This window comes from Camelus ferus, chromosome 13 (assembly GCF_009834535.1).
Source record: "Camelus ferus isolate YT-003-E chromosome 13, BCGSAC_Cfer_1.0, whole genome shotgun sequence".
NCBI lineage: Eukaryota > Metazoa > Chordata > Mammalia > Artiodactyla > Camelidae > Camelus > Camelus ferus.
In genome coordinates, this window is record NC_045708.1 from 31918927 (window position 1) to 31946673 (window position 27747).

The 27747-nt window shown below is 46.7% G+C and overlaps 1 protein-coding gene and 1 long non-coding RNA gene across 11 annotated transcripts in view; one reads left to right on the forward strand and one right to left on the reverse strand.

Moving 5' to 3' along the window:
- The window catches only part of ERI3 (ERI1 exoribonuclease family member 3), a 123148-nt gene extending 119486 nt beyond the window's left edge, over positions 1-3662 (reverse strand). For 4 of the 10 annotated variants that reach the window (XR_004324975.1, XR_004324974.1, XM_032494097.1 and 1 more), the window contains exons 1-2: positions 3231-3508; positions 692-767 (exon numbers count right to left, since the gene is read on the reverse strand). Coding sequence is in view for 4 of the 10 variants with exons in the window: in XM_032494097.1 (XP_032349988.1) it covers positions 692-767; positions 3231-3365 (211 nt within the window). In the remaining 6 variants the exon portion in view is untranslated. The other 6 variants (XM_032494101.1, XM_032494104.1, XM_032494103.1 and 3 more) reach the window with 6 other exon arrangements.
- Positions 3663-3791: 129 nt separating this feature from the next.
- On the forward strand, positions 3792-5052 carry LOC116667969. Its single transcript, XR_004324976.1, has 2 exons — positions 3792-3934; positions 4605-5052. It is a non-coding gene; the product is annotated as an uncharacterized LOC116667969 (long non-coding RNA).
- The last annotated feature ends 22695 nt before the right edge of the window (positions 5053-27747 follow it).

Below are 27747 nucleotides of genomic sequence, written 5' to 3' on the forward strand. Positions count from 1 at the left end.
TGGGCTGGAGATGCTTCTAAGCACTCTCAAAGCACTTATACTTACCTTGTTACAGCACTCTCAGAGCTACTGTAATTGTATCTACACTGTCTGTCTCTCCCATGAACTTGTAAGCTCTTCGGTATCAGGGACAGCAGCTGTCTTGTTCACCACCACAATCCCAGGACCTAGCAAAATGCTTGGACCTTAGTTATTCAACAAACAGCCTCCAAGATCCCGGATATCAATCATCAGAGTCCACCTTTTTAGCCAGCCCAGATCCTTGTGAAATGGAAATAGGCTGGGATTAACCATCCACTCAAAGATGACCCACAACCCAAAATAAACCAAGATCCCAAAAGCCTTAGTCAAATGCATTTATCGGAAGCCAAATAAACGTGATCCTTCCTATTGTCTTAAGATGTGAATTTCTCAGGATAGAGGATTATTCTGGCTGTATTCAACCTTCCTGAACTTCAAGTAGGTGCTCATGTAATGCCCACAAAGAAATCATGACAGAACTTGAAAGTCTGGATACCCCACCTCCAACTCTCACCACTTTACAGACTTTGGGGACGTTCCGGGAGTCTTTCAGCATATGGTATCTTATCAGAAAAAAGCTACAGAAAAATACCCACTCCCCACCCTCCAAGCCCAAATACCGATAAGGAAGAAGTCAAGCCAAAACTTGACCATGCAACAGGATTCTCACCTCTCCTTACTTCGAAGATGCCAAGACTGGCCGCTGGGGACGCTGACGGGTCCGTGAGAGCTGGAAAGCTCCAATGCTGTGGATAAATACACATCTCTGCAACAAGTCTATTTTCATACAAAAGGATTAAATCCACAGGGGGTTGCTGTTTGAAACAATATAAGGACCACGCTATACTTCAAACTTCTAAACTCAAACTACTTTGGAAATAACAGGTATCTATGTGGAAGCACAGTGCCGGTACAGAGCTTTCAGAAGTTACTAATACTACAGTTGAACGTTGAACAACACAGGTTTGAACTGCACAGGCCCACTTCTTACATGTGGATGTTATTCAGTAAACACATCGGACATTTTTTTGGAGATCTGTGACAATTTGAAAAAACTTGCAGATAAACAACATAGCCTAGAAATACCAAATAATAATAATAAAAAGTTAGGATGTCATGAAGGCATTAAGTATATGTAGATATATGTGTATAACATTCAAAATATGTGTTAATCAACTGCTTATGTAATTAGCTAGGCTTCTGGTCAACAGTAGGTTATTAGTTAAGGTTTTGGGGAGTTAAAAGTTATAAGCAGATTTTTAACTGTGTTTGCGGGGTTAGCAATCATAACCCCTGTTTTTCAATGGTCAACTGTATATATTTTCAGAATGACGAATTTCATGTTCAACAGTAGCATACTTTTCTTCCTAAGGAGGTTTATCTCCTAGAAATACTAAACATTTAAAATATCTGAGCTCAGACTGAGAAAGATGGCCACGAAGTGTTAGCTTGCTGGATAATCCAGAATCCTGGTCTAGTCAAGGGGAGGACACTGGTAAAGGCTGACAATATTCAGAATTTAGGAACTGAGGCCAGGATTGGGGGAAGGCTGGCTGCCACAAAGCCACAGGCCATATTGTAAATGGCCACATAGACCAGGAAACACTCGCAGGATACATCCAGGTCTGCCTCAAGTTCTAAAAAAGTCAAGGTAACCAAACCCCAAGTCAAATCATTAATGGAACACTTATCATACTTATCATTTAATTTAGATCTTCCATACTCTGGTTTCTCTTCAATCATATAAATCTTACGTCTTTTACTAACCAGACCTTCCAAAGAAATATGTTACAGAAGTACCCTTGTAAGTTAGTAACATCCTTTGCACAAAGAAACAACAAGATTTGGAGCCAATCTATTCCTATCTACCACTCTACACACATTTAACACTTTCTTCTCCTCAGATGCCCTAGGAAAATGCCACTCACCAACTTACCCCACCACAAAGAAAACACTTTTCAAAATGGAAGGGAATAAAAAGCACTTTTATTTGGAAATTTCAAGTTGGAAGGAGAGCTCTCAGCCAAGCTCTATGACCTAGCTAGCCGATTATTTACAGGATCTTTGGGCAGGAATTGTTAATGAGCTTTTAATTTGGAGTGGTTAAGTTGCCAAAGTGCTCTGAGCTCCAGTGAAGCACCACAGAATCCATAAAGGAAACCTTATCAATCACTTCCCAGCAGCTACCTTCCCCCACCCCCCACCTCTCTGACGAAAGGCAGCCAAGTGGGTTTCCAACCAAGATCACAGACACACACATTAGTGGAGTCACACCCCAAGTCCCTGTTTATAAATTGGCTTTTAAATGGTAGGGGATTCATGTATAATATACTTAAGCTCTAGGCATGAACCCACTAAAACAAGGCATGCTGTGTATGATAAAGTCAGTATAAAGCAGAATTTGATGAAGCCAATTTCTGGTAGAAACTCTACAATCAAAAATCATTCAGCCAATCACAACCTACTATAGTTCAAATAGTGTATAGTCTTTAGCCAATGGGATTCCGGTTTTTTTGCCCTGCAGCAGGGAGACTGATAAAATGTCTGACAAGAGCTAATACCAGAGAAGTGGCCAGAGACCTTTAGCTGAGGCAATGATGGGCACCATCAGTCTGCAAAATCCAGCCCTAAGGACAGAATCCAAACCCCCAATCAGGGGCCACGTTTAGCATCTTCCAAGTCAACAAGGAGCAGTTATATTTTGCAAGAACTAGCAGTCAAGCCCCAATCCAAGTTTGTGCCTTTTTGTTTTAAGAAAACACCTGTTGCTGGAACATTTGCAGGAAAAGCAAACAGAAAGCAAGCCAGGTTAGGCCCCTTATTCACTCCTTCCACCATCGCTACTACTACTGCTACAGATTTACAAAGAAGTAAATCACTAACCTTGTTTGTCTGTGTGTGTGTTGGGGAGGGGGTAAAGGGGATGTTCTACCTACTACCTCCTTGCTGGGTTTCTGTCCTCTTTGGTCAAACCTCTTTTCCTCTTCCTAAGTAATTCCAGGTAAGAAGTCAGCACCCTTAATCACCACATCCAGTCTGCATTGCAAAGCCCTGCCCGTCTCCCTCTCCGCCAGAACGTTACTCAGTAGATCATGCATCCAGGGTGAGCACATGGGCCAGCACCCCAGCCTGCACAAACTGCGCGCCGCGACCCTCACCCCGCATGCATTACCAGGGCCCAATTTGGGGGGCCTCTCCGCATCACCCACCCCGGGGTGTTGCCCCCAACTCGGGCCCATCCAAGTCCAGGGGAGAGTAAGGGGAGGAGCAGGGGGCCAGGAGACCAGCCCTCCTTCCCAGGGCCGCCCCCGCCCCCCGTCAGCAGCGGGAGAGGCTGTCGCCATGGCAACGCCCCCTCCTCGGGGCCAGCGCGGCAGGCTCCCTTCAGGTGCAGGCCCGGACGTCTCCCTCGGCCTGAGCAGGCGCTCAGGGCAGTTTACGGCGGCGGGCGCGGCCCGCGCCGACTGAGGCGCCGGCCAGGCAGAGGCAGGGCCGGCTCCGCCCGCTCCCCACCGCCCGTTCCCGGCCGCCTCAACAGCGGCAGCCAGCACCACGAGTCCACAACACACCGACTCACCTCCGCGCACTCTGACCCCGGCCGACGCGGCGGACGGGCGGGCGCGGTGGCCAACCGCTGAGCCCGCCGCCGGCTCCTTCGACCAATGGGCCGCAGTGGGGGCGGGGCTTCTTCTCCCCAAATGCTCGCTCTCCCGCCGACATGCGCGCTAAGGTGTGTCAAGATGGTGACTCCGTGCGGCTAGCCTTATGGGAGTTGTAGTTTCCAGGTTGCACGTACTTAGAAGAGAGTGACTGATCAGCTGGGAAAGAAATTTTTTAAAACCGAAACTTTCTAAGATCTAGAACGGCTCAAGTCTTCCACTTCAGTTTTCCCACCTTCTAATATACTCAGGAGGTGAGTATAGGCTCATTATGTGACATGTTTTATTTCGATGTCACCTTCTCATGATTCGTTCATTCAACAAGGCATTATTCTCATCTACTCTCTGAGGTAGGCCTGGGGGACACCTGAGAGGAAGGGGATTTTAGGTTTAGAAGAAAATGCTTAGATTTCTGAAGGGCCTTCCTGAGGGAGACGGAACTGAGGTCTTCAGGTCTGCTCCATGGGGAACTTCAGAGTTAAAAGGACTCTGGCCTCAGCTGTGGGGACTTTCCACAGTCAGTCTCTTCAGTCAGCTGGAGAGAACTCTGGCCAAAACCGGTGATATGTTTCTTCTTTTTGGTTCTGACTTTGTGGGAAGACGTGGGTACCATGTTCTGAGCTGGGAAACCCCAGTCTTGGCCAAGCCAGTGATGGCTTTGACAGTCTCCCAGTCAGACAAGAACCATCTTCTGTGCTCAGCTTCAGTCACCAAGCCCTCTGCATATTTTCACTTAAGAAAATGATGTCATTTTCTACCTTAACATAATGAATGGTTCCCACCTGAGCTGGGAAAGCCTGGTAATCCCCATAACAGAGAATGTTTCCTTAATCCCACATAATGGATTAGGCGAGTCTACTCAACACCTACAGAATTTATCACCTTGTTTTATAATTGTCTATTTCTTTGTTGTCTTTTTCCTAGGGCTGTAAACTCCTTTAAGGTAGGTATTATTTCCATATTTATGCTGTATCGGTAATACCCAGCACAGAGCCAGGCACAAAGCAGGTGCACAATAAATGTGAACAAATGAGGGAATAAATATCAACAGGGACAGGTGTCATTTAACCCAAGGTCAGTAAAGTAGAGGCACATCGGCCCATCCCCTGATTATTGGAGCTGGAATTGGGTCTTCCTCCTCCCTTTCATGTTATCTAGATGTTAATCCCAGGCGATCAAATCAGTCAACATACATTTATAGTGCCTCTGCTACGTGTCAGGCACTGTTTCTGTTGCTGAGGATTGATTGGCGAATAAGACACACAAAACCTGTATCCTCAAAGAGCTTTTATATTGGGGAGGAGGAGGGGGAGGAAGAACAGACAAGAAACAAGAAAACAGATAAATAAAGGCAATAAATAAGAGGTTCTAAGATGGTCTCTCCAGTCTCTAATTTTGTTCTATCCTGAGTCTCGCCTGAGAATAGGGTATAGCCAGCCTTCTTGGCTATAAGAAGTAAACCTACACTGTGAGGATTGGAGGCTTGCTTTAAGGCCCAGCCCCTGTATTCTCCATGGAGCCTTCCAAGGTCCCCTTAACTTCCCCCAAATGTGCACTTTCCTCCGTGGTGCTCTGGAGCTCATCTGTAGAGCTTCCAGGACCTCACCAGACTCTAAGCTCTTTTTGGATAAACACCAGGCAAAATGCATTCAAATAATAGAACAGTTTAAGAGCTCAGTATACACTTGGTGCCTTACACTGCTGCCTAACCCAACAATTGGCTCCCTCCAGCCTTTGGTTTTGTTGTGATTCCCTGTGTTTTCTGGTTGCATCAAAAACAGCCTGAGGCAAAGCTTATGTAATAAGATTTCATTGGGAAGTATAATCCCAGGACAGCAAGAGTGAGGGGGAAGAAGGGAAGTGAGTCCCGGAAGGAGGGGAAGAAAATATATAGTATATTAAAAAAAGTTGACCAAAGCTTAAAAGAAAACACAGCTAGTTGCTCTGTCATACAGACCATGTAGAACCGTCACTTCTCAGACAGGGAGGGAGGGAAGGTTGTGTTACCCCACTACTCCGGTAGCCACAGTGGGCACCAGATCCCATACGCTAAAGCACAGTGGTTCATTTGAGACTAGAAATGGTGAGAGGAGCCTCTGGTTTGGTCAGATTAGGCCATGCAGTCCCACCACAGTGGGCATATTGGAAGCTCTGTCAGAATCTAACTGTTCTCCCAGAGGAAGCTAAGACAACCAGATGTGTTAGTAAATGACATGATAGTAGTGGCAGTTGGGCTGTGCAGAAAACAGGTGACCAAGGCCCAGGGTGGGGCATGCAGATGGGGCATGCAGATGGGGCAAGTAAATTTTTGGAGGCAGATGAACTGAGTCCAGTACAGGCACAGATAAACCCTATGTAGACTGCCTAGGTGCTGTTTAAGTGACTGAGCTAAAGTGAATACTGAGAGCAAAAATCAAAGAGGACCAAATTGGTTCTTCTGCTGCCTTGTCAAACCATCAGAAAAAACAGCAAGATGGCTGTCAAAGTTGGGACCCTAATCAGCAATTGAAGGGCAGAGAACCCAGGACCCAAGGACTGTGCCTGGCAGCCCCCAAACATGGCACAGCTGAGGGAACCTGGATAAGACTATTTTATCCGAGAACTGGAAAAACTGCGTCTGCCTTTCATGGTCCCTGTAAGATATGAAAGATAGCATAGTGCAGTTATGGATGGAGGAATGTGAGCTCAGAGAGACCCTGTTCAGGTTTGAGTCCTGGCTCTATCTGTGACCTTAGACAAGTCACATATTCTCTGAGGCTCAGTAGATAATACTAGTACCTACTAATATTAGAATTAAATATGCTTAGCAGAGTATCCTACATAAAGAATTCAGTAAATACTGGCTATTACTGTTGTTCTTGCCCCTCCCCCACCAAGCTTCCAACTCCTCTTCCCACGGTGACCACCACCACCCCACCTCCTTCCCCCCCACACCCCCCACCATCTTCACTCCAAGAGCAGTGGGGGCTGGACCTGGCCATGCCGTCTTCACCCTGCTTTCCCCAGGGCTGTTCCCCATGAGCCTGAGCCATTCATCTCCCTGGTGACCTGAATCTGAACTAAGAGATGGATGTGGGGTGGCTGAGGCCAGGGTGGTAATGTGCTCCCTTATCTCTGTGCCCCTCACTGGGGCCTAGTTAATTTTCCCTTTGATTTTAATATAGATTTATTGAAAGTTTCAGTTATCAAAACAAACTGCAGCAGCAAATTGGTGTTCTTTGCAGGCCTACAAGTGCCTATAAAGCTGCCATGCTCGGGAACGAATGGCGCTCTCCGGGAGGTCAGTCATGGCAACAGGAAGTCCCCAGGGACACACACACACACTGCAGTTTAATATTTTTCTTATTAGCCTTTTTCTTCTTGGCTATCTAAGCCTCCCCTTTAAATCGGAAATCAAATGGAGCCACCTGCCCAGGGAGGCTCTCTTCCCCAAGCTGCTCCACTGTTCCTTCCCTAGTCCTAGCCTCCCCACCTCTAATCCTCTGACTTCTCCCTGCCTTGTGCATTGTTCCAGAGAGAGCTGTGATTCACATGCCCCAGAGGGGTGGCCCATAGCCCTGTCCCAACTGTGGACGGTTGGCTTGGGCTACCCAGCCCCTAGTCAGAGGCAAAGAATCCCTGGAAGAGATTGGGGCCTCTTCCAGATCTGATGCTCAAGAAAGGAGGGAAGAGCAAAGCTTTTAAAGCAAAAGAATTGTTCTCCAAAAGGCAGACAATCCTGTCAAGATCTACTGAACTCAACAGAAGCAAAAGGGAGATGATGATCCTAGGGATTGGGCACATTTTCCTTCTGGTCCAAGAATTGTCTGATTTCATTCTCATAGTCCAACTGCCACTTCCATTTTGGCCCCTTCTCTCAATCCCTACTTGATTTTTGAGACCCTCTATTCTCTGGTACCAATCTGCTTCTCTTAAGAACAGCCTGGTTTCTCACTTGCCCCAGTGATTCCTGAATATAGAACCACTCACTGCCACCTCTAGGCTCTGGAATCAGTCCTTTCCCCGGGGAGGATCTTCATGACCTGGTAACCTCTCCTCTTCTGCTCATCATCTCTTCTGGGCCTGAGGTACTTCTGAGTCATTGGTACATGACACATCCCGATTCCCAATGTCGTTTCCTTGCTCTTAAACATTCCCTGCCAGCAGTAAGGGTTGCTGCCCTTCCTCAGAACTTGAACTATGACTAAGGGTCCTGACAGCTGTAGCTGTGTAGCTTGAGTGGTGGAAGGTGCTAAAGTTTAGATCTGGACATTCCAGGAGTTGAATCTTGGCTCTGACACTTACTGACCATGCCTTGGGGAGCCTCTCTGTAGTTTCATTGCACCTTGTGCTTGCATCTGCTCTTGTCTAAGGACAGCTCTGTAATAAAATGATTTGCCTCTGTATCCCTCACCTTCAATATTCTGAGCTCCTCAAGGAGAAAGACTGTGTTTTAGTTGTCTTTATATTCCAAGTATATCTATTTGGTGAATAGGCAAAGTCTGTTTCCTCTACTATAAAATGGACATGATACCTACACAAACAAAGTGAAGAAAACACCTACCACAGTGCCCAACCAACATGAGGTAGATGCTCAGTGAGTGAAGATTCCTTCATCAATTTTCCTCTGGTCATCAGCCACCAGCACTCCCATTTTTGGCCTGTTCCCATCTCAGCTTCAAGTTCAGCTCTCTCTTGTCACTTGCTGGAGCACTTCCATCACTGTTCGGATGCCAGCATTCATCCTGGCCCCTTTAAAGTGGTGCCAACTTCTCCTCTCCTCTAGCCAGGCTCCTTCCATTTTACCAAATCTACTCACAAACTTCTGTCTCCTGGTGGCTCTATTCCCTGGACTGCCTTATAGTTTGTCTATACCAATGCGGATGCTCCCTACCATCTATACCAGCTGGTGGTAGCAATGAGTTTACATTAATACACCAATCTTGCTAATTCTAGCCCCACTCCCCAGCCCCACTCCTGTAGAAATACCAGTCCTGTAGAAATAGCAATGTTCCTTTTAAAAAGCTTCAGTTGTGCCCATGGATCAATCCAAGCCACTGTGCTCCACTGGCTTCTGTAGCTAGGTGCACCGTGGATGCTGGCCTTGAACGCCTCTGCTTGATGCACTCAATTCTCATGGTACCATGAGAGTGTGAGAGACCCTCTCTCACAAAGTAAGAAGATGACTCCATCCGTGTTACTTGCAGCTGGGGGACATGAAGCCCCACAGCAGGGTGGTTTAAGCTCTTGAGTGTTTCAGAGATGGCTTTTTCCACTTATTTAACAGGTCCTTTTTCGTCTCATTTTGCACACCTACTACTACCAGAGGAGCAAAAATAGGGTGAGTTTATAAGTGTCATTATACTGAACCAGAGCCATGATCCCTCTTCAACCCTTAGTCCTATTGTGGAAACAGCCTCATCTGCCAGACTGCCCTCTCCTCTATCATTAGGTTTCTCTCTAGAGCTCTGCTGACCCTTCCAGCAATATGGTGTCCATTGGGTTATTTAATCATGCTGGTATATATGTGATCCAGTTATGGGCTTGGTTCAAATTTGTTTTCCTCTGAGAGGATTTTCAGCCCCATGTAAAACAGTGGATTCAAAGAGATATTTAGGTCAAAGGTTGTTGCCTAGCTCCCCACACTGGATGTAGCCTAGTATCAGCTCCAGACCTACTAGGACCCCCATATCACTATATCCTCCCCACCCCCAGGATTTAGTGAATAAACTCCTTTTACTGCCTACCACCTTCCCCTACCTTCCCAGACAAGCAGGGCCTTCCTCATCCTTACACTGGACCCCTTGTGGTTTCATAGCTCCTCCTTCTTGGTCTTGACTTGGAATTCAAGTCCTCTACCCTCAAGCTTCAACTTACGCTTCCAGCCTTATTTCCTAGTAGTTCTTTAACTCTCTTTCTCTTCCAGACCAAAGGGCCTGATTATTACTCATTGAGGTGCTTTGCACTTTTCTGCCTCCAAGCCTTTGCTGGTGGTGTTCTCTCAGCTGGGCATGCCTTCCCCATGACCATCTCAACTGTTGAACTCTCAGAGAAATGTGCCCTGCTCTAGGAAGCATTTTCTGATCCCCAAGTGGCTATTCCTTCCCCTCCCCTGAGTCCCCAAACCCTCTCTGCCTGTCCTGTCCTGCACTGCACTAATCCACAGGGTTCTCAAGATCCTTACTCTCTTACTCCATGCCCAATTATGGCCCCCAGGACCTGAGAATGCTGTAGAGCTTTTAGGTGGGCATCCAAGTGGCTTAACTTCTTCAGGAAATCTCCCCAGCTGAACTAAGAGTTTAAGTGTATACTTTTTCAAGGTGCAACATTCTTTGAATACCTAATTTGTGTTAGACTTCTTGATAACACAGGACAGGAACATGAACAACAGACACAGTCCCTGCCCTCACAGTGCTTACACTCTAATGAAGGAGACACATGGGTAAGGAGGAAACAAGTATCACTCAGAGTGATAACTGATCCTAGAGACCAGTACTAATGAAGGTCTGAGGATGAGGGGTTAATCACAGCTGGAAAGGTTTCCCAGAACAGGTGACATTTAAGTCAAGTCTTAGAGATTAAGTAGGAATTATCCAGGCCAAGGAGGGAGAGGAATAAGAGTGAAGTGAGGAAGAGAGGTCGGTCAAGCCAAGGGAACAAAATGAGTAAAGGCTCAAGGCAGACAAACGGCCCACGAGTTGATGGAAAGAAACTCAGTACTACAGGGGCAGAAGGCATGGTAAAGCAAGTGGTGAAAGAGGAGTTTGAAGAAGTAGGCAAGAGTTCAGCTCACGTCCAGTCTTATAAACAAGCCTTCTTAAACTGTTTGGACTTGATCTTGAGGGCAGCAGAGAGCCACCGACGGTTTTAAAGCAGGACATTGACCAGGTCAGTCATGTGTTAAGAGTGGTGCTACTCAGACTTTAATGTGCATTCATTCCAATCACCTGGGGAGCTTGTGAAAACGCAAACTGTGATTCTGTGGTTCTGGGAAAGGCCTCTGATTCTGCATTTCTAACAAGTTCCCTGATGATGCTGATGCTGCTGGTCCAGGGACCACACAAGAAGTAGGCAGGTCTTAGTGCAATCTCTCTGCCCCAACTTCCCGCCTTCCCCAGTGCAGCCACTCAGAGAGCATTCTTTTCGCTGAAAATGCTCTTTCACTGCCGTGGCTCTTCACTTTTATTTAGCACCTGTATTTTAGAAGCTGTTAATTGATATTCGCTCCATGCCCAGCAAAGGTCCAGGTGCAGGGGCACGGCGCTGGGGGAAGACAAAAAGTGACGCATTTTCCTGCCCAAAAGTGTTGAGTGCCGTCTATGAAGGGGCGGTTTTCCCTGCGCTGCCCTCTACCAGACTTGTCATAAACATGGTAAATGAGGCCTGTCTCAGCAGTGCTCCCTGGGGCCCCACCGCCTCGGCAGCCCCATCCAGAGATGAGCCTGTTTATCCCTAACGGTCGTATCTGACCTCTAAATCAATTCCCTCTCTGATACAAACACCCTAGTCCTCCCCAAGCCGCCTCCCAATTCCAGGCTATGTCGATTTGTAAAACGAGGCAGCGTGTGATGACAGGAGTTATAAGCTCAGGCTCTGAAGTCAGACTGCCTGGGTTCCAGCCCAGCTCCCCTCCTTATTAGCTGGGTGACCTTGGGCAGGTGGCTTATCTTCTCTAAGCTTCAGTCTTCTCATCTGTAAATTGGGGATAATAATTCTTCCTGAGTCAGATGCAGCAGTGCCTGTAAAGCACAGCCCCTGAAACATGCAGGGAGCACCCCATAACTGTTAGCTATTGTTTTTATAAATACGAAAACCTGTGTGTAGAGGACCTTACCAAAGCCCTTACTAAAGCCTGTAGAAGTGAAAGTCCCTGCTGTCCCCTCTCCACCTAGGGTGGCTTTTCCTGCTTGTATCACCCCCTCCCTAATCCTGGGGTGACAGAGCACAGCCAGGGGCCACCGGGTGCAGAGAAGCCCAGTGGGATGAGCAGCCTTCGTGGAGCACTCAGGGGCAGGAGGCTCAGCCCCCAAAGCTGAGGCTCCATGTCGGAGGGGGTGCTTTGCGACCCCCTCCTACCACAGCTCATCCCCAGAGTGTCCCCTCTGCCCAGGGTCACCCAGACTGCCCCTCCTTCCAGCTGCAGGGAGAGAGGCAGCTTCAATCATTCATCTTAATGTCTCTATTAAGCAGGGTTATGACCAGGATGAGACAAGAAACAAGGTCTTTTAGTGTAAAAACACGGCTCCCAGGGCTTGGCCCCAGGGGACTCCTCCCTGGCACTGCTGCGGCTCCCAGCTACTGCTGCTGGAGGGCAGCTGAGGCTTCAGGTCAGGCGAGATGATTCTGCCCTGGGTTCTCTCTCTCCCCTCTTCCTTTGAACCTTCTAAGGGCCTGCCAAGAGCTTTCTTGTCCAAAGAGAAGAGCATGGCATTGGATGGCAGCCACAGGGTCCTCTGTGTTAGGCCTGCTCCTTGACTTGGGATCACTGTCCTCAACACCTCCTCATCACTCACCCGCAGTGTGCAGGCAGCATCAGGCCTCAGCTCGAGTCTGGGCTCAGAGCCTACGGGATAGCAGTATTCCTGATTATGGAAAGCTTGAGGAGAGCCCTAACAGGACCATTCCACGAGCCCCCATCGCTTAGAGAAGCTTTAAGAGCTATCGTGCAGTCAGCAAATGCTCAGACTCAGGCCTGGGCTCTAACTGTCGGCCCAGAGCCCAGGGCTTGCTCACTCTTACCTAACCCCTTGCTAGGGCAGGGGTTTGCGGCAGTAGAGCCAACCCCCTCACCTGGAGAGAAGGGCAGAGGCTCCTGGAGAACCAGAATCAAAAGGCTTCAACCCAGAACACACTCAGAAGGCCTCAAAAGGAGCCACGTGCACAGACCTACCCTTGAGAGGCATAGAAAGAGTCCCTCAATGCCTGTCCCCACGTGTTAGTCACGTCACTGTGAAAGCGTGAGCCCTTCAGCTAACTGACACGGAAGGATAAGAATGTGGAGCATGAAGAGGTCAAAGTTCAGATGGGACAGGTTACCCAACACAGTTTGCCAACCACAGCCCTGCCAATCCTCAGGCCACTGACTCCTGTTTCCCACAGCACTGGTTCTGGTTTCTCCCTCTGTGTCAAGACTTATCCTGAATGTGACCTTCCCACACCGGCTTCCCTGAAACAGGTAGGCACAGAGAAAAAGCTCAAGCTGTGGGTTCATGTAAGTGAAACTGGGTTCCCATCCTGCTCTACTCACTTCAAAGCAAAGTGACCCTGGGCAAGTCATTGCTGCTCCCTGAGCTTCAGTTCCCTCTTCTGTTCCTAAAGGTCTTGAGGAGTCACTGAGACAGCCTGTGTTCAGCTTACAGTAGGACCTAGAACACAGCAGAGGAGAGAAGGGATGGCAGAAGAAATCAGGAGTCTCAAGTCCTCTTCACGCACAGAAAGGACTCAGGGTATCCCCTTCTCTCCTCCCTGCAGGCCATGGGTGAAGGGCCTTGACCCAGGAGGGCTGCAAGAGCAGGGGGGCTGTGGAGGGGATGCCAGAGCCGCTGAGGGCAGCACAAAGTCAGAGTGAGTTAGCACTGGTCCCAGGGGCTGCATGAGCCAGGCAGGCTTTTACAGAGATATCCAGGCAACGAGAAATACCAGCAAGGAAGTTGCCCCATTAATAAATAAGAAGGCGGGAAATTAATGACGGTCTGAAAATGGCTGAGCTACTGAACTCGTTCTTTAAATCTGTCTTTAACAAGAAAAATAAAGAAAAGAGATTTGGCCAATTAGGAGGTAATGAAGACATTGTAAAAATAGCACCTGACAAAAAGCACATATTGGTGGCAGGGGGAAGGCGCTGAGTGAACATCCGATGGCCTTGACCCTGCCCCCAACCCCAGGAGAAGGCTGCCAATGCAGAGAACAGGGGATCATTACAGGGCCTGGGAAGGGGTAGGGAAGGAACTAGGATGGGGAGACTCGATTTGGGTTTAATTGATGTTTTTCAAGAGCCTGCTGTGAGCCGGGCAGGATCAGGATGTTCCACCTTCTCCAACATTGTCTCCAGGGTGGTTGTGGCTGGGATAAAAGGGGAGATGGAATGAGGGCAGATGAGGTGAGAGAAGGGGGCCCAGAGAGAAGAGATCTCTAAGGGCAGGGGAAAAGCAGACAGACCCTGATTAGAACTACAAAAAGTCTAGGCCTCTAACATACTTGGTGTGGTCCCTTTGGGACCCTATGCCTATAAATTGGAGAAGGGAACAGGAGAGGAGGCATGGGAGGAGAGGAGAAAGAAGTCAGGAGGAGAGACCTGGGGCCTAAAGGAGAGAGTGCAAGGTTCTTATATGGAGGAAGGAAAAGGAGAGATGGTGTTTGGGCAGGGCTTAGGGAAGGAGCTGTGGCAGGTGGGAGGGAGAAGGGCCTTTCTGCTAAGTTCTGGAAAAAGCACACTGCTCACCAGCTCGAGTACTCCACCCAGGTGACCCACCCACTGAGCAGAGTGGCAGCCTCAGGGACAGGTGGTGTCACAGGTGGAGGGTAAGTGGAGGAGCTTCAAGAAATAAGAGAAGGGTGAGCTAGAAAGATGGAAGTGAGAAAGAAGTCCCAGAAAAGTGGCAGCCTTGCAGGGCCAGATACAGTGGGAAGGGTCTGGACGCGGCTCTGTACACCCCTCTGCTCTGGCAACACGCGCGCCACCCACTTTCTCTCAGGAGCTGGGGACAGGATGGGTGCCTGTGAGAGAAGCAGGGTCACAGAGGAGCACATTTAAAGGCTGGCTCTTGAGGAGATCTAGACAGGGAATAAAGTAAGGGAGGGAGAATGCAAATATATTCTAGCCACACCCACGTCCCTTCTTGTGCACAAATGAACATGGCCCCATGACTAGGAAGGGAGACCTGTGCATCCTTACCCCTCCCCATCCTTTCCCAGGCCAGGGTCCAACCTCCCCTGCAGCCCCCGAGTGCTAACCCCACTGCCCAGGGAAGCCACAGCCCACAGCACCCCTGGGGGACGGAGGTGGTCCAGGGTCTGTCCTGAAATCTGGTTCCGGGATTCTCTCCAAAGTAGCTGGGCTATAACAACACTGACACCATTTGTGTAGGGCATGGGGGGTATACGCGATAAGACCGCAGGAAAAAGAGCAGCCAATGATGAATAGGGGCAGCCAGAGCCTCGTTAGAGGCAGTGTGGAGAGGGTAGCTGCTGCAGGGATGAGCCCCAGGCCTGATTTATCATCTTCAGAGCTGATCTGAGCTAGAGGGGTTAAGTAGCAAGTTAATGAAATCCACAGATGCTGCTAAATGGAGAGAGCTGGGAGGCTACAGGGGAGACCAGGAGGGAGGCAGGCAGGCAGGCCACTGAACAAGGAGACTCATGAGGAGGGGAGAGAAGACAAACATATCCCAGCTGAGGGGAATCCTGGCATAGTCCCTGGAATCCGGTTTTGGCCAGCCAGGGAGAAAGAGGTCAGACAGGCAACAGGGGTGCAAGGAGAAGCCGGGTCCCATCCCAGGGATGTCCCCAGTCAAGCTTCACAGCCCCCTGCCCCAATCCCAGTGGGCTTCAGCAGACACTTACTGGGCAGCCCCTGAGACCTCGAGCCAAGGAGGTGGATCAGCCTGGGCCTCTGCCATCTCTTCCCCCAGGCTGAGTGGTGAAACAAGTAACTACAGTTCACTGTGGTAAGTGCTTTTGAGCAACACAAAGAGGGAGCAATTAATTCTGACAGGGGAGGGCAGAGAGGTCAGGATGACATTAAAGCAAGGCTTGAAAATTAAGAATTTTACCAGGCAGAGAAGGGAAAAGAGGGAGGTTAGGCAGAAGGAACAGCATGCGCCCAGGCCAGGAAAAGCACAAGATGAGCTGAGGGAAAGGAAGCTGGCCTGGCAGAGACACCTGTTCGGGGAAGGGACTGGGCAAGGGGAAACCAGCTCACAGCCCTGTGTGCTCCATACACCGCCAGGGGCGGTCGGTGTTCTGTGGGGTCAGAGCAGCAGGCCCAGGTCCTGCGGTGTTCTGCATGTGCAGGACAGGCAGGCGGGCAGCAGAATCCTGGCCAAAAGAGCTGCTTCCGTAAGCCATCTGCACGCCCTACCCCTACCAATAAACCACGACCTCCATTATAGGGTTGACATAAGGATGAACTAAAATCATTCATGTAGCTTTTGGCACAAGGCCTGGCACACAGTAAGTGCTTGCTAAATGTAAGTGATTATTATTTTGGTTGTTAATATTTCCAGGCTGAACTTAAAAAACTGGGCCAGGGGTATGGCTGCAGTTCCAAAGTGTACCCAGGGAACCAACAGAAAAGTGGGTACTTAATAATAAGAAACTTGGACCCATGAACTGGAAAGTAATCAATCACTCTAGTGATGAGGTGGGACAGGATGCTGCTGAGACATCAGGGACCAGAGAGCTTGCACGACTGGAGGTCACAAGCAAACTGCTGAGCAGGTATCCCAGACTCCCAGATCATTTACCACTGGTGCACCCATGCCTCTCCTCTGCTCACACCTACTTGCATGGAGGAATGACCAGGGAATAGGAGGGAAAAGCGCTACCTTGGTTCTTGGGTGGGTTGACTCAATATGGGAATACAAGCTGAAAATGGACAGAGGCTGCACTGAAAGACAGTGGTGAGGGGAAAAGTTCCCAATAGGCAGAGCACTGGTCATCCACTTTGTGTGGAAAGTGAAATGATTCAAGGATAGAGTATATCTGGACTTATGGACAGTGGTTATTTAATGACTGGGCTGACTGATCAGGGGCCTGGAAAGAGCCAGATTAGATCACAGACTAGAAGGTCTGGGGTAGTAGCCAGTGAATGGATCTGTGGGAATGGGCACAAAATGCAATGATTTTTGTATCACATGAGATGCCCACCAGAGCATATCCACCATGGAAGGCACACTAAACCATCAAGTAAACAAAATAACTCAGCCAGCCTCTGCCATTTGCTACCCTGATGTCAACACAATTAATGCATGGATGAAGTAGCTGTGACAGCAGGGATGGAGGGAAGTTATGCATGGGCCCAACAGCATGGGCTGCTACTTACCAAGGCTGATCTAGCTACTGCTACTGCCAAATGTCCAACCTACCAGTAAGAGAGACCAATGTGAGATCCCAGTATGGCACCATCCATTGAGGAAATCCGCCCACTGACTGGTGACAAGTTGACTATTTGGAGCCCTTCCCATTCTAAAAGGAGCAGAAATTCACTTTGACAGGAATAGGCACATATTACAGTTACGAGTTTGCTTTTCCTGTCTAAAGGGCTTTAACTAATTCCACCAAGTGAAGGCTTACAAAGCGTTTGATCCACCAGCATAGGATTCCATATAAAATCTACCATGTGAGACAGCATATGAGGTGCAAGAGTGAGCCCATAACTTAGGATCCATTGGTTGTATCACATGTTCCAGCATCCAAAAGCTGCCAGCCCAACTGAGCAATTGAAGGCACAGCTAAAACACCAGGGAGGAGGTGATAGTTTTTGAGAATGGGGCACCATCTTCTTGGATACTGGCTCTCAACTGGAGGCAGTTTCGCCCCTCAGAGGACATTTAAAAATGCCTGGAGACATTTTTTATTTCCATGACTCGTTGGGGAGGGAGGGAGAGGTGGTGTTACTGGCAACAAGTAAGTAGAAGCCAAAGATGTGCATCTTATAATGCACAGGACAGCCCCTCTCTCATACACATCTAAATAAACTTATCTAGTTTAAAATGTCAATAGTGCAAAGATTGAGAAATTTTGTTCTAGGATACAGTATAAATTTTAAATAAAGACCTTTATAAGGAGATGTGACCCCAGTTGGGTCTAGAAACCAAGGAGTAGAAGCAGGAATACCCCACTTATCACTACTCCCAGCAACCCACTTGTGAAACATGTGCAACTCTGGGCTTTGCAAATTTGAAGGAGCTGACTCCCAAGAAATACTTCTGTTAGGAGACAAAGCAAGAATCCCATTGAACTATATGATATGGCCACTGCCTGGGTTCTTCAGGTATTTCATGCCCAGGGACCAACAGACAAGAAGAAAAGTCACCATATCTTGGCAAAGGTAATTGGCTCTGATGATCAGGAGGCAATAGAGCTACTGTTACACGATGGGGGCCCCATTGGTACTTGGGCATCTTTTGGCACTCCCTTCCCTCTTTTGAAGGTAAAAGAACAAGATCAAGGTCAACAACCCTAGCCTGAGAAGCACATGGAGACCAGTCTGAAATCCCTCACAGATGAGAGTCTGGGTCATGCCACCAGGTAAGCTCTCAAGACCAACAGATGTGCTATCCAAGGGTAAAAGTCATCTAGAATTGTGAGTAGAGAAGGAATATAACAGATATAAGTCGTGACCCCAAGACAAGTTGCAACAGTGGGGTCTGCAGTTCATTCTGCAAATGTTCTTCTAAGTTTCCCCTAGGAAGAGAGGCCCACTAAAATCCTGGAGGAGATACACTCAAAACCTATATGAAGGGAATCCATGTGGTACCAGGGGTAAATTGCAATGAATGCTTTGAGCTGTTGCCTAGATTCCCCCTTCAGGAATGAAGGACTTACTCCTCCAGTTGCAGGAAGTGCCCTCAACAGTTAGCCTTGCTGGGGGACTGCTCCAGCCAAAGAAAACTTCTTTGCCCAAAGTTCCACCTCCTTCCAGGGGCAACTCGCATCAATGACTGATCAACACTGAGATATAAGGATCCAGCCCACTTGTTCTAACTCCAGATACTTTGGAAAGACCACCTCAGCTCCAAGAGTTCCCTGTAGGATTACTTGAAGGCTTTAATGGGATTGTATCACAGCTCAACTTCTCTCTCTGCCTAATCCTACTTCCCTCCGTTGGTGCTGATCTCACGGTGTTGATCCCAGGAGCACTCTCTAATAAACATCCTGCATGCTAATCTTTGTCTCAGAATGTGCTCTCTGGGAAACACGACCTATGAGTGTCAATAAACAAAATCAGATGTCTATCCATGTTGAGCTCACGTTCTAGTGGGGGAAGCAAGCAAAAAACTATAAACACAATAAATAAGTAAATCATTAAGTATGTTGGAAGAGTATACATATGATAAGTTCTTAAAAAAAAAAAAGTAGAGCAGAGTGAGGAGATCAGTGGTGCCAGGGTATAGGAGTTGGCAGACAGGATGCAGTGTTCAATCAGGTGTCAGAGTAGACCTTATTGCAAAGATGAGATTTGAGCAAAACATAAAGGAGGTGAGAGAGTTGAGTAAGATATCTGGAGACATCCCTGGTAAAGAGAACAGCAAGAGCAAAGACCCTAAGCCAGGAACCAGTGTGTTTCAGGAGCACCCAGAAGGCCAGCAAGGGTAGATTAGGGTGAGCAAAAGGGGAATACAATGACAGAAATAGAAACTGGAATGGTAATGTGGGGCTAGGGGGTCAGATTATATAGGGCCATTTTAAGGATTATGGCTTTTGCTTTGAGTAAAATGGGGGCTGTGTCTTATTCATCTTCTTCCAGGAAATGCTCCCTGACTCTGTCTGGCGAGATGCACTCTGTCTGGTGCCTCCTCTGTGCTCTCACAGCCTCCTGGGTTTCCACCATGGTCACACTTATCACATCCTATCATAACAGCCTCATTGTATGTGTTACCCAATTATCGTGAGCTCCATGAGGACACACTGAGACTGTGCTGGTCATTGGGATCATTGTGAGGATATAGATGGAAATAAGGAAGTCAAGACATATAGCCACACAGTGAGACTTCACAGAGACCATAAAAACTAATGGGCATTCATTGATCTCCACTCTTATATTTCACCATTGCAGTCACTTAGTACTCTGTCCTTGCTTCTACAGCACCTAACACTTCCAACAAACATGAATTTATATTTTCCAACAAAAGGATCTTCTTGGTTTGGCCATCCAGTCAATAACCCTGTTGAACAGAGTGTTCCTGTTGGGCCACTTCATGGACTCCTGGCCACCTCATAGATTGGCTGCCTATGGGCCAGATGTCCATCCGCAATCCAGTTAGCTGTGGTCAGCGTAGTAAGATGGCTTGATACAAAGCACGGGCATCTATGCATAAGGAAACACCCAGATCTCTTTCTGGTGAGGAGCTGTAGCTGTGGCTGTTATTCACTCTCAGTACAGATTCCTCACCAGTATAGCTTAGCACAATGACTGGCAAATAGGAAAGATCAATAAATCAATCAATCTTGTATAAGTCTACCCCTCCCAAGGGCTAGCACATTGCCTGGCACAAAGTAGACAATAATTATTTTGAAATGGAAGGCAAATGTAGCCAAATGGCACTGTAGAGAAGGAAGAAGTATAAAACAGTGGGTTTGCCATATGTGAATTCTTGCCATAGACTGCTTCAGGTCAAATCCCAACTCTGCTGCCCAGCAACCATATGACCGTAAGCAAGCTGCATAAACTCTGACTTAGCTCTTGCCGTAGATGGCTTTGATATCATAAGAGTGTTGTGTACATTAAATGAGACCAATATACATAACATATGTTTCTACAGTCCCTGGCGTGTGGTGATGCCTCAGTAGAAAGTAGTGGTGGTGCTTTCCTTTGTGAGACTCATGCTAATAACACGGAGCTCTAGGCTAAATCCTGGTCTGGGAGGCAGTAGTCATGTTCCACCTTCACCTGAGTGAGGCAGGGTCCTACCATGCAGAGAGCTTCCCAAGCACATACTGATTCTGAGACTGGCAGGGCCAGGTCAACTGGCTGGACCCAGTGTCTTCCCTCTGCCCCCACCCGCCAGGTTACAAGTTCATGGTGCATCCATGCAACTGTTGCTGACTTTAGCAAAGAAAGCCACTATGAAGAGTGTGGCCCCCAAAACCTTTTTGGATCAGTAGTAAATATATTATTTACTGGGTACCTCAGTCTCCTTATACCTTCTTGAGCCCCGCTCCAGGCTGCCAGACAGCCTGGGTCTGAGTGCTTCCCTGGGACCTACTTAACCAGGAAGGGCTGCTCATGGAAAAGATTGCAAGAAGGTTTGGGGAGAGGAATGAGAATAGTTGCCTTGGCTTAGGGTACACTGAGGAAGCAGAGGAGTGACGGGCAGGGAGAAGGAACAGAAACAGAGAGGGTGGAGTCACTGCTGGAAGCGGGGTCCTCAGCAGACCACATAAGGAACAAGGAGGGCCCCTCTCTCCACAGAGCACTGTCGAGGTTTGCGCTGTGGGCCAGAGCCTGAACGGCCTTTCTTTAGGATTTTCTGGGGCAATATGGCCTCACCTTTTGGTTCCCTCCAGGTGCTCCAACTGCTACAAAGCCTTCTGATCGGTCAGCCCCCCAGGGAGCCTCATATAGTGACCCCAACTCCCCCTTACTGTGCACAGCATAGGGTGGCTTTGAGGCACCCTCATCAAGGGAGAAGTTTCTGTTAGGAGACCAATTTTCTCTTTGCCTTGCTAATTCAGCTATGAATTTCCTTGGAGGACTTGGTCGTGCCTGAGGCACCACCAGAGGGCACTAGGGCCTCTAGGCACCAGGGGCCAAGGAACATGAAATCCCCAAACCCTTCAGGCCCCAGGTCCAGGTGCTGAGCCCCCTGCAGCAGCCCCCTCCGGCAGGGAGACTCTGTGCTGGCTTATCTAACGAGAAATGAGAGGCCTGGGCCAAAGAGCCCTATTTCTGTCCAGCCCTACACTACCTGCCATAAAATTAAATGATCACAATGAGTACATTAATTACCTGACATGAATGCTTTAACATAACAAAATTATTAGCCATTCTAGATTTAGTGTTTGTACAGCACTTTATATTTGCAAGGGCGTTGCAATAACTTACCCTGCTGAGGGTGCATTTCGGGCCCTGAACGACGTCCTAAAGGGTTTCCTCTGGCCCGCCAGCTGTCTGGCCTCTGCCACAGCTGGTCCCCTGCCCTTCCTGACTTCACTGACTGCTTTTCTTCTTCTCCAGCTGCCACCTGGCATCTCCTCCTGGCAGCCCCCTCATCTGTTCATCAAGTCCCTTTTGCTCCAGGGAGATGGTTTCTTCACTTGGCCCAGGTTACCTACTGGGTCCTGCATCCAAATGAAAGGGTTCAAGCATGGCTGCTGTGGGCAGGGCTGGCCTTGGGGTCCCGTAGTTCCCTCTCCAGCGCTGGCTGTGGCTGCAAATATGGACATATGATGAGTCCGGCAGGTAGCAGGAACCTGATGTCACTGAACCTCTGCAGGAACCAATGGCATGTCCTGTCACGTCCTTTGCAGAGTGTTCCCTGCACCCACACACACCACAGCCAGCCTGGGGCCTTCAGGGGGCATGGCCTGAGGGGACGTACCACTGTGCAGGTCCGATTCCGCACCGGATGGGATATCACGGGAAACTTCCCTAGTAAAAATTGTCACAGTTGGCTTGGGTGTGAAATCTGCTTCCCAGGCAGACAGATCAAAAAGCCTCCTTGATGGATGGCTGTGTACCCAGCTCTCCTTGCTTGCTTTCATCTTCCTTCCAGAAGGAGGAGTAAACATTCAGCTAGTGAGCAGTGCAGGTGTTCCCTTGAAGAATGGAAAGAATATCATTGAGAGTGGATGGGCCCACCAATGGAGGTATCCACAGGAACCTCCAGGGTCTGCAGGAGGAGCAGAATGAAGGGCACTGCAGCAGCGGTTCCAGATTTTCTATGTAGGAAGGTCTCTGGGGCAGCACCAGTTTGGCTGGGAGGCAGCTGGGGGAACTTCCCTTGAAGGTGCGTCTGTATAGCTTGTGTAATACAGATCAGTACTATTTCCTAACATGCTTTCAGTCATACTTTATACCAGTTGCAAAAATGTCGATTTTCTATACTAATTTCTCTTAGTACACAGCATAGAGGTTAAGAAGAGAATTCTGGAGCTGGATTGCTTGGGTTCAAATTCCAGCTTCACCATTAAGCAGCTAGGTGACCTCAGGCGAGGGCTTTAGTTTCTCTCTGATTGCTTCCTCATCTGTAAAACATGGGTAACTATAGTGGCTACCTCCCAGACTTGCTGTGAGGATTAAAGGACTTACTCCGTAAGTGCTCATTAAGGGTGAGCTACTCTTACTTATTGGGAAGAGACTTGGGAGGACCTGGGGTGCCTGTAGCACCCAAACTGGCTGTTGGGAAGTAAATTTCTAAGTCATTCAAAGCAAAGGGGAGGTGAGGAGAGGGAGTCAAGATTTAGGCTAGGAGTGGTATAAGTGGTGGGGTGCAGAGGAGACTCCCAGTAAAGTCCAGAGAATTCCACCTTCAGTGGGGCCATAGGAGGGAAGGGCTGGGCTCTAGGGAATGGCAGAGCTTCATTCAGCCCGGGTGTGATAGGGGCTGCCTGACACCCCATTTGACTGGATTATTGTTACGCCAATGAGTAGTGGGGAGAACGGGTATTTTCTTGCATTTCAGAGAACATCTGGAACACTTCTGGAAGCACGTACAGAGTGGTCAAGTGGGAGGGAGGAAGCGCGGGCCAGCTGCTAGGGGCGGGGGCAGCCGGTGGGGAGGGGGTGGGGAGGCAAGACATCTGTGCGGTGGGCCGTTGGCGCTGCACCCCTGGCCTGCCTCTGCCCCACGCTGCCCATGAACTAACTCCCAGGTCCTAGTCCTGACCCAAAGCCATAATGTGATGGAGATAAGATAAACCCAGCAGGCACAGAGACTTGACCCTCCACTAGGTCATGGAAAGCCCTGGGCCTACAGGCTTAGGGGACCTTGGGCACCTTTCCCTACACCACCCTCTTCCATGAAACAAGGAGACCTGATAAGTTTCCGCTAAAGCTTCTTCCATCAATATGCCCATTTGAGATTTTGTGTCTTCTTGTGGCCTCCACCAGGAAAACAAGGGAGCAGAGCTCAGTTCTAGGGTTTTGCTATGACTTTTCTGGGCTCTGGAACCTTAAAGTTGAGATGACCAGGCTCTGTTCCCCTTCTCTGTCTGCCATGCTCCAAGCAGAGTAGGTTCACATGCCACGAGATGAACACAGAGACCCAGATGTACATGTTTCTTCCTTGGAACCTCGTTTTCAGGAAGACTCTGGATTAAGAATTAGAAAGCCAAACAGAAAACTTCTGACCTTCTTACTTGAAGCAGTCGGCTGGTCGCCAGGTCTTTAAAGGTCAGGAAGAAAATATTTGAACTACAATTTATATGTATTTTTAATGTAAAAAAAAAAAGAAATCTGGGTTTTGCTGATATTTGCCATACACATTGAGACAGGCACCCTCACTTGGTAAGTCACTTGGCCACCTGTCATGTAGGGGATATGATGTATCCTGAGGGGAGATGGAGAATTCAACAATATAGGGTTGACTATGGTGCTTATGACATGTTGCTGTTAACATGTATCCAGCTAAAGGATCTCCTGATTATATTAACCAGCTTTAGTTAAACATCTTCATAGAATGGACCGATGGTCTTAACAGATCCCTGCAAAGAAAACATGAGTTTTAAATAATACCAAAAACCGTAAACCCAAGCAATCACTTCTATCCTAGTAGGAGCTCTTACTCAAATGATTAGATTAAACACAATTACAAGTTTATCAGATCTGACAAGAAGTCAGTCAGAACTTATAAAAAATTATATAGAATATGTGAAATACGGATTTAATAATTATAACAAATTCTGCCATATTGTACCTTGAGATATTAAACAATGATAGTGATTTAGAAATAAATAGACATATATTGAGGGAGTGTGTGCTTTTTCCTGATAAGTATACATTGTTAAGAAATTTGGAGATCACTATTTTAGCTTGTCTGTGGCTCAGGTTTTGCCAAAAATAATTATTTTTTTTTAGAACAGTGATAAGATAAAACTTCATTTCTCTTAATTTGTGATACATTATTTAGTATCTGGACCAGCATTTTCTATCTATGAAATGTTATACAAGTATCTTAAAGCTCTCTGAATCTTGCTTTGCTTATCTGTAAATCATTACAGGGTTGTTATTTTAAGAATTATATTAAAATGTTTAAATGTCTGCTCATCGTGCGCCCTTGATAAATGATTGATATTATGACAAAGAAAGATATTGCTAAGCTGAATTAAGAGGCTTAACAAATTAACAGGATAAACAACATTTTGGCACAACATGTTTTAAAGTACCTGAAAGTTCCAGCTCACCTTGGGCTCACAGCTGAGGATATAGAGATGAATTTGGCATAGATCCTGTGGCCTGCGAATCTGGTCCAGAATTTGGAGCTGACTTGTCTAGATTAGTACAACAGATTCCTAACTAGTCTCCCCACCTTCATTGTCCCCACTGTTCCCTGGCTCCAGCTTCTGCTTTCATGTGACCAACAAACCAGGCCTCCTCATCACTTTCGTTACTCATTTCCATGCCTAAGCACCTTCAATAGCTCTCTTGTACTAGACAACTCTCTACCTATTACATACTGTCTTGTATTGTTTAGTAGTTTTTCTTTGTTAGAAGTCTCTTCCCAGATAAAATGTTGTAGTTAGTACTGAGAACTTACAAATTAGGAAAATCAACTTGCCCTTTGGAGAATTTAACTTAATCAGTAGGTGATGAAAGGAACCTGAGGTCTCCCAGGCCCTTGAGAACAGTTACTTGACTACTAATCAGTAGTGTTAACACATCTAAGGAAAGAAAGCTTCAGTGTGGTCTGCAATTCAAGAAAGAAAGGAAAGCCAGAGACATAAACTTTAGCTGAATGCATCTAGCAAAGTCCATGGGAGAAAAGTACTGGACGCAGGGGAGCCTGAGCACTTGCATCATTAGTCTTCAGGCTACTACTTCCTCCATCCAGGAGATGTCCTGTTCCATTGTACCTTCTACTTCCTTAGTTAAGATACCCAGCATTCTTCTCAGCTTTGACCTCCAGGATGAAATACTCCCCTCTTTTAATTACATTTGACCCTTGAACAACATGGAGGGGTCAGGGGTAGTGACCCTCCATGCAGTTGAAAATCCGTGTATAACTTTTAGCTGGCTCTCCAACGACCTGGTTCCTCCATATTTGAAGTTCCACACTCGCAGATTCAACCAACCATGGATCGTACAGTATTTATTATTGAAAAAAATCTGCACGTAAGTGGACCTGGGCAATTCAAACCTGTGTTGTTAAATGGTCGACTGTACTAATTCTAGGAATTCTATCAGGGCACCGGTTTACGAATTCTGCCTCTCAAGTACCTCGAGATAAAGATAGGGGTCTCTGTTAGGGTCCCAAGCACTACTGGTCAATGGAAAATTATATCTGCATTGTTTATGTGAGTCTGATAATCAGTTTGGTAATCTTAGTTTATGTGAAGCTGATAATAAAATAAAGATCTCAACAGATAGGAAAAATAAAAATCTGAAAAAGATGAAGCTTACAGACCAGGAGAAAACACAGCAGAATATTTTTTAAATCTTGATGTTGAAATGTTCCATTTAAGTAAGACATAACATCTAGAAGCTGTAAAGGGAAAAACTTAACTAAAGAAAAAACTTAAATTCTATACAAAGAAAAACACTATAAGCTGATTTGAAAGATGTGATAGACTAGGATTACATATTTGCAACATATACAATTTTTTAAAATGGTTAATATCCACAATACATGAAGTGAACCTAACAATGAATAACAAAAAGACAACCCAATAGAAAAATGGGTGAAGGATATGAATTAGGAAAGTCACAGAAAAATATGTCCAATATTAATGTCCCACAGACATTTGAAAGTGGTTCAAGTTCACTTTTAACTAAGGAAATGAAATTCAAAAAGCAGCGATACTGTCAAAGAAATGCAAATCAAAACTACAATGAGGTATCACCGCACACCAGTCGGAATAGCCATCATTCAAAAATCCACAAATGACAAATGCTGGAGAGGCTGTGGAGAAAAGGGAACCCTCCTACATTGCTAGTGGGAATGTAGTTTGGTTCAGCCATTATGAAAAATAATATAGAGATTCCTTAAAAAACTAAAAATAGACTTGCCATATGATCCAGCAATCCCACTCCTAGGCATATATCCAGAGGGAACCTTAATTCAAAAAGACACATGCACCTCAATGTTCACAGCAGCACTATTTACAATAGTCAAGATATGGAAACAACCTAAATGTCCATCCACAGATGACTGGATAAAGAAGCTGTGGTATAGTTATACAATAGAATACTACCCAGCCATAAAAAAAAGAATAAAATAATGCCATTTGCTGCAACATGGATAGACCTGGAGATTGTCATTCTAAGTGAAGTAAGCCAGAAAGAGAAAGAAAAATACCATATAATATCACTTATATGTGGAATCTAAAGAAAAAGACAAATGAACTTATTTACGAAACAGAAATAGACTCACAGACATAGAAAACAAGCTTATGGTTACCAGGGGCGGGGAAAGGATAGGGAAGGGATAAATTGGGAGTTCGAGATTTGCAGATACTAATTACTATATATAAAATAGATAAACAACAAGTTTATACTGCATAGCACAGGGAACTATATTCAATATCTTGTAGTAACCTATAATGAGAAAGAATATGAAAACGAATATATGTATATGTATATATATGTGTGACTATACACACTATGCTGTATACCAGAAATTGATACAACATTGTAAACTGACTGTACTTCAATTTTAAAAAATTTTAAAAATAATAACCAAGAATCAATGATACACCCCTTCCATAAGACTGATACAATTTTTAAAAGATAAAGTATATCACTGCTATTAAATTGGAAACTTGATAGTGTCTTTAATCCAATTGATGAAGGTGTGGGGAAAAAGATATTCTCAAATAATGAGATGTCTGTTGGTACAGCTTCTTTTGGAGGATCACTTGGAAGCATCTATTAAAATGTGACTCTTGCTGTAATACTTGAAAGACAACTTGGCTGAAAATGGTGTGCATTTTTTTTTCCCCTCAGAACCTTGAAGTCATCGCTGTATTGTTTTTCTGAGGTTGAGTGTTGCTTTAGGTCTTTTACCACAGCATTTTCATTCATCTCTTGGTCAGTTTGACTTCATCTTAAGTTTTTGTTTTCTTTTCAGGAAGGGATCATATATTCTTCATTTTCTAAGTTCTTTCTTGTTTGAGAATGTTTGTCTTTGGCTTCCTTACTTAAATGACAAGTTGACCAGATATAATATTCTTGAGCTCACGCTATTTCCCTAGAAACTTTGCAGCCACT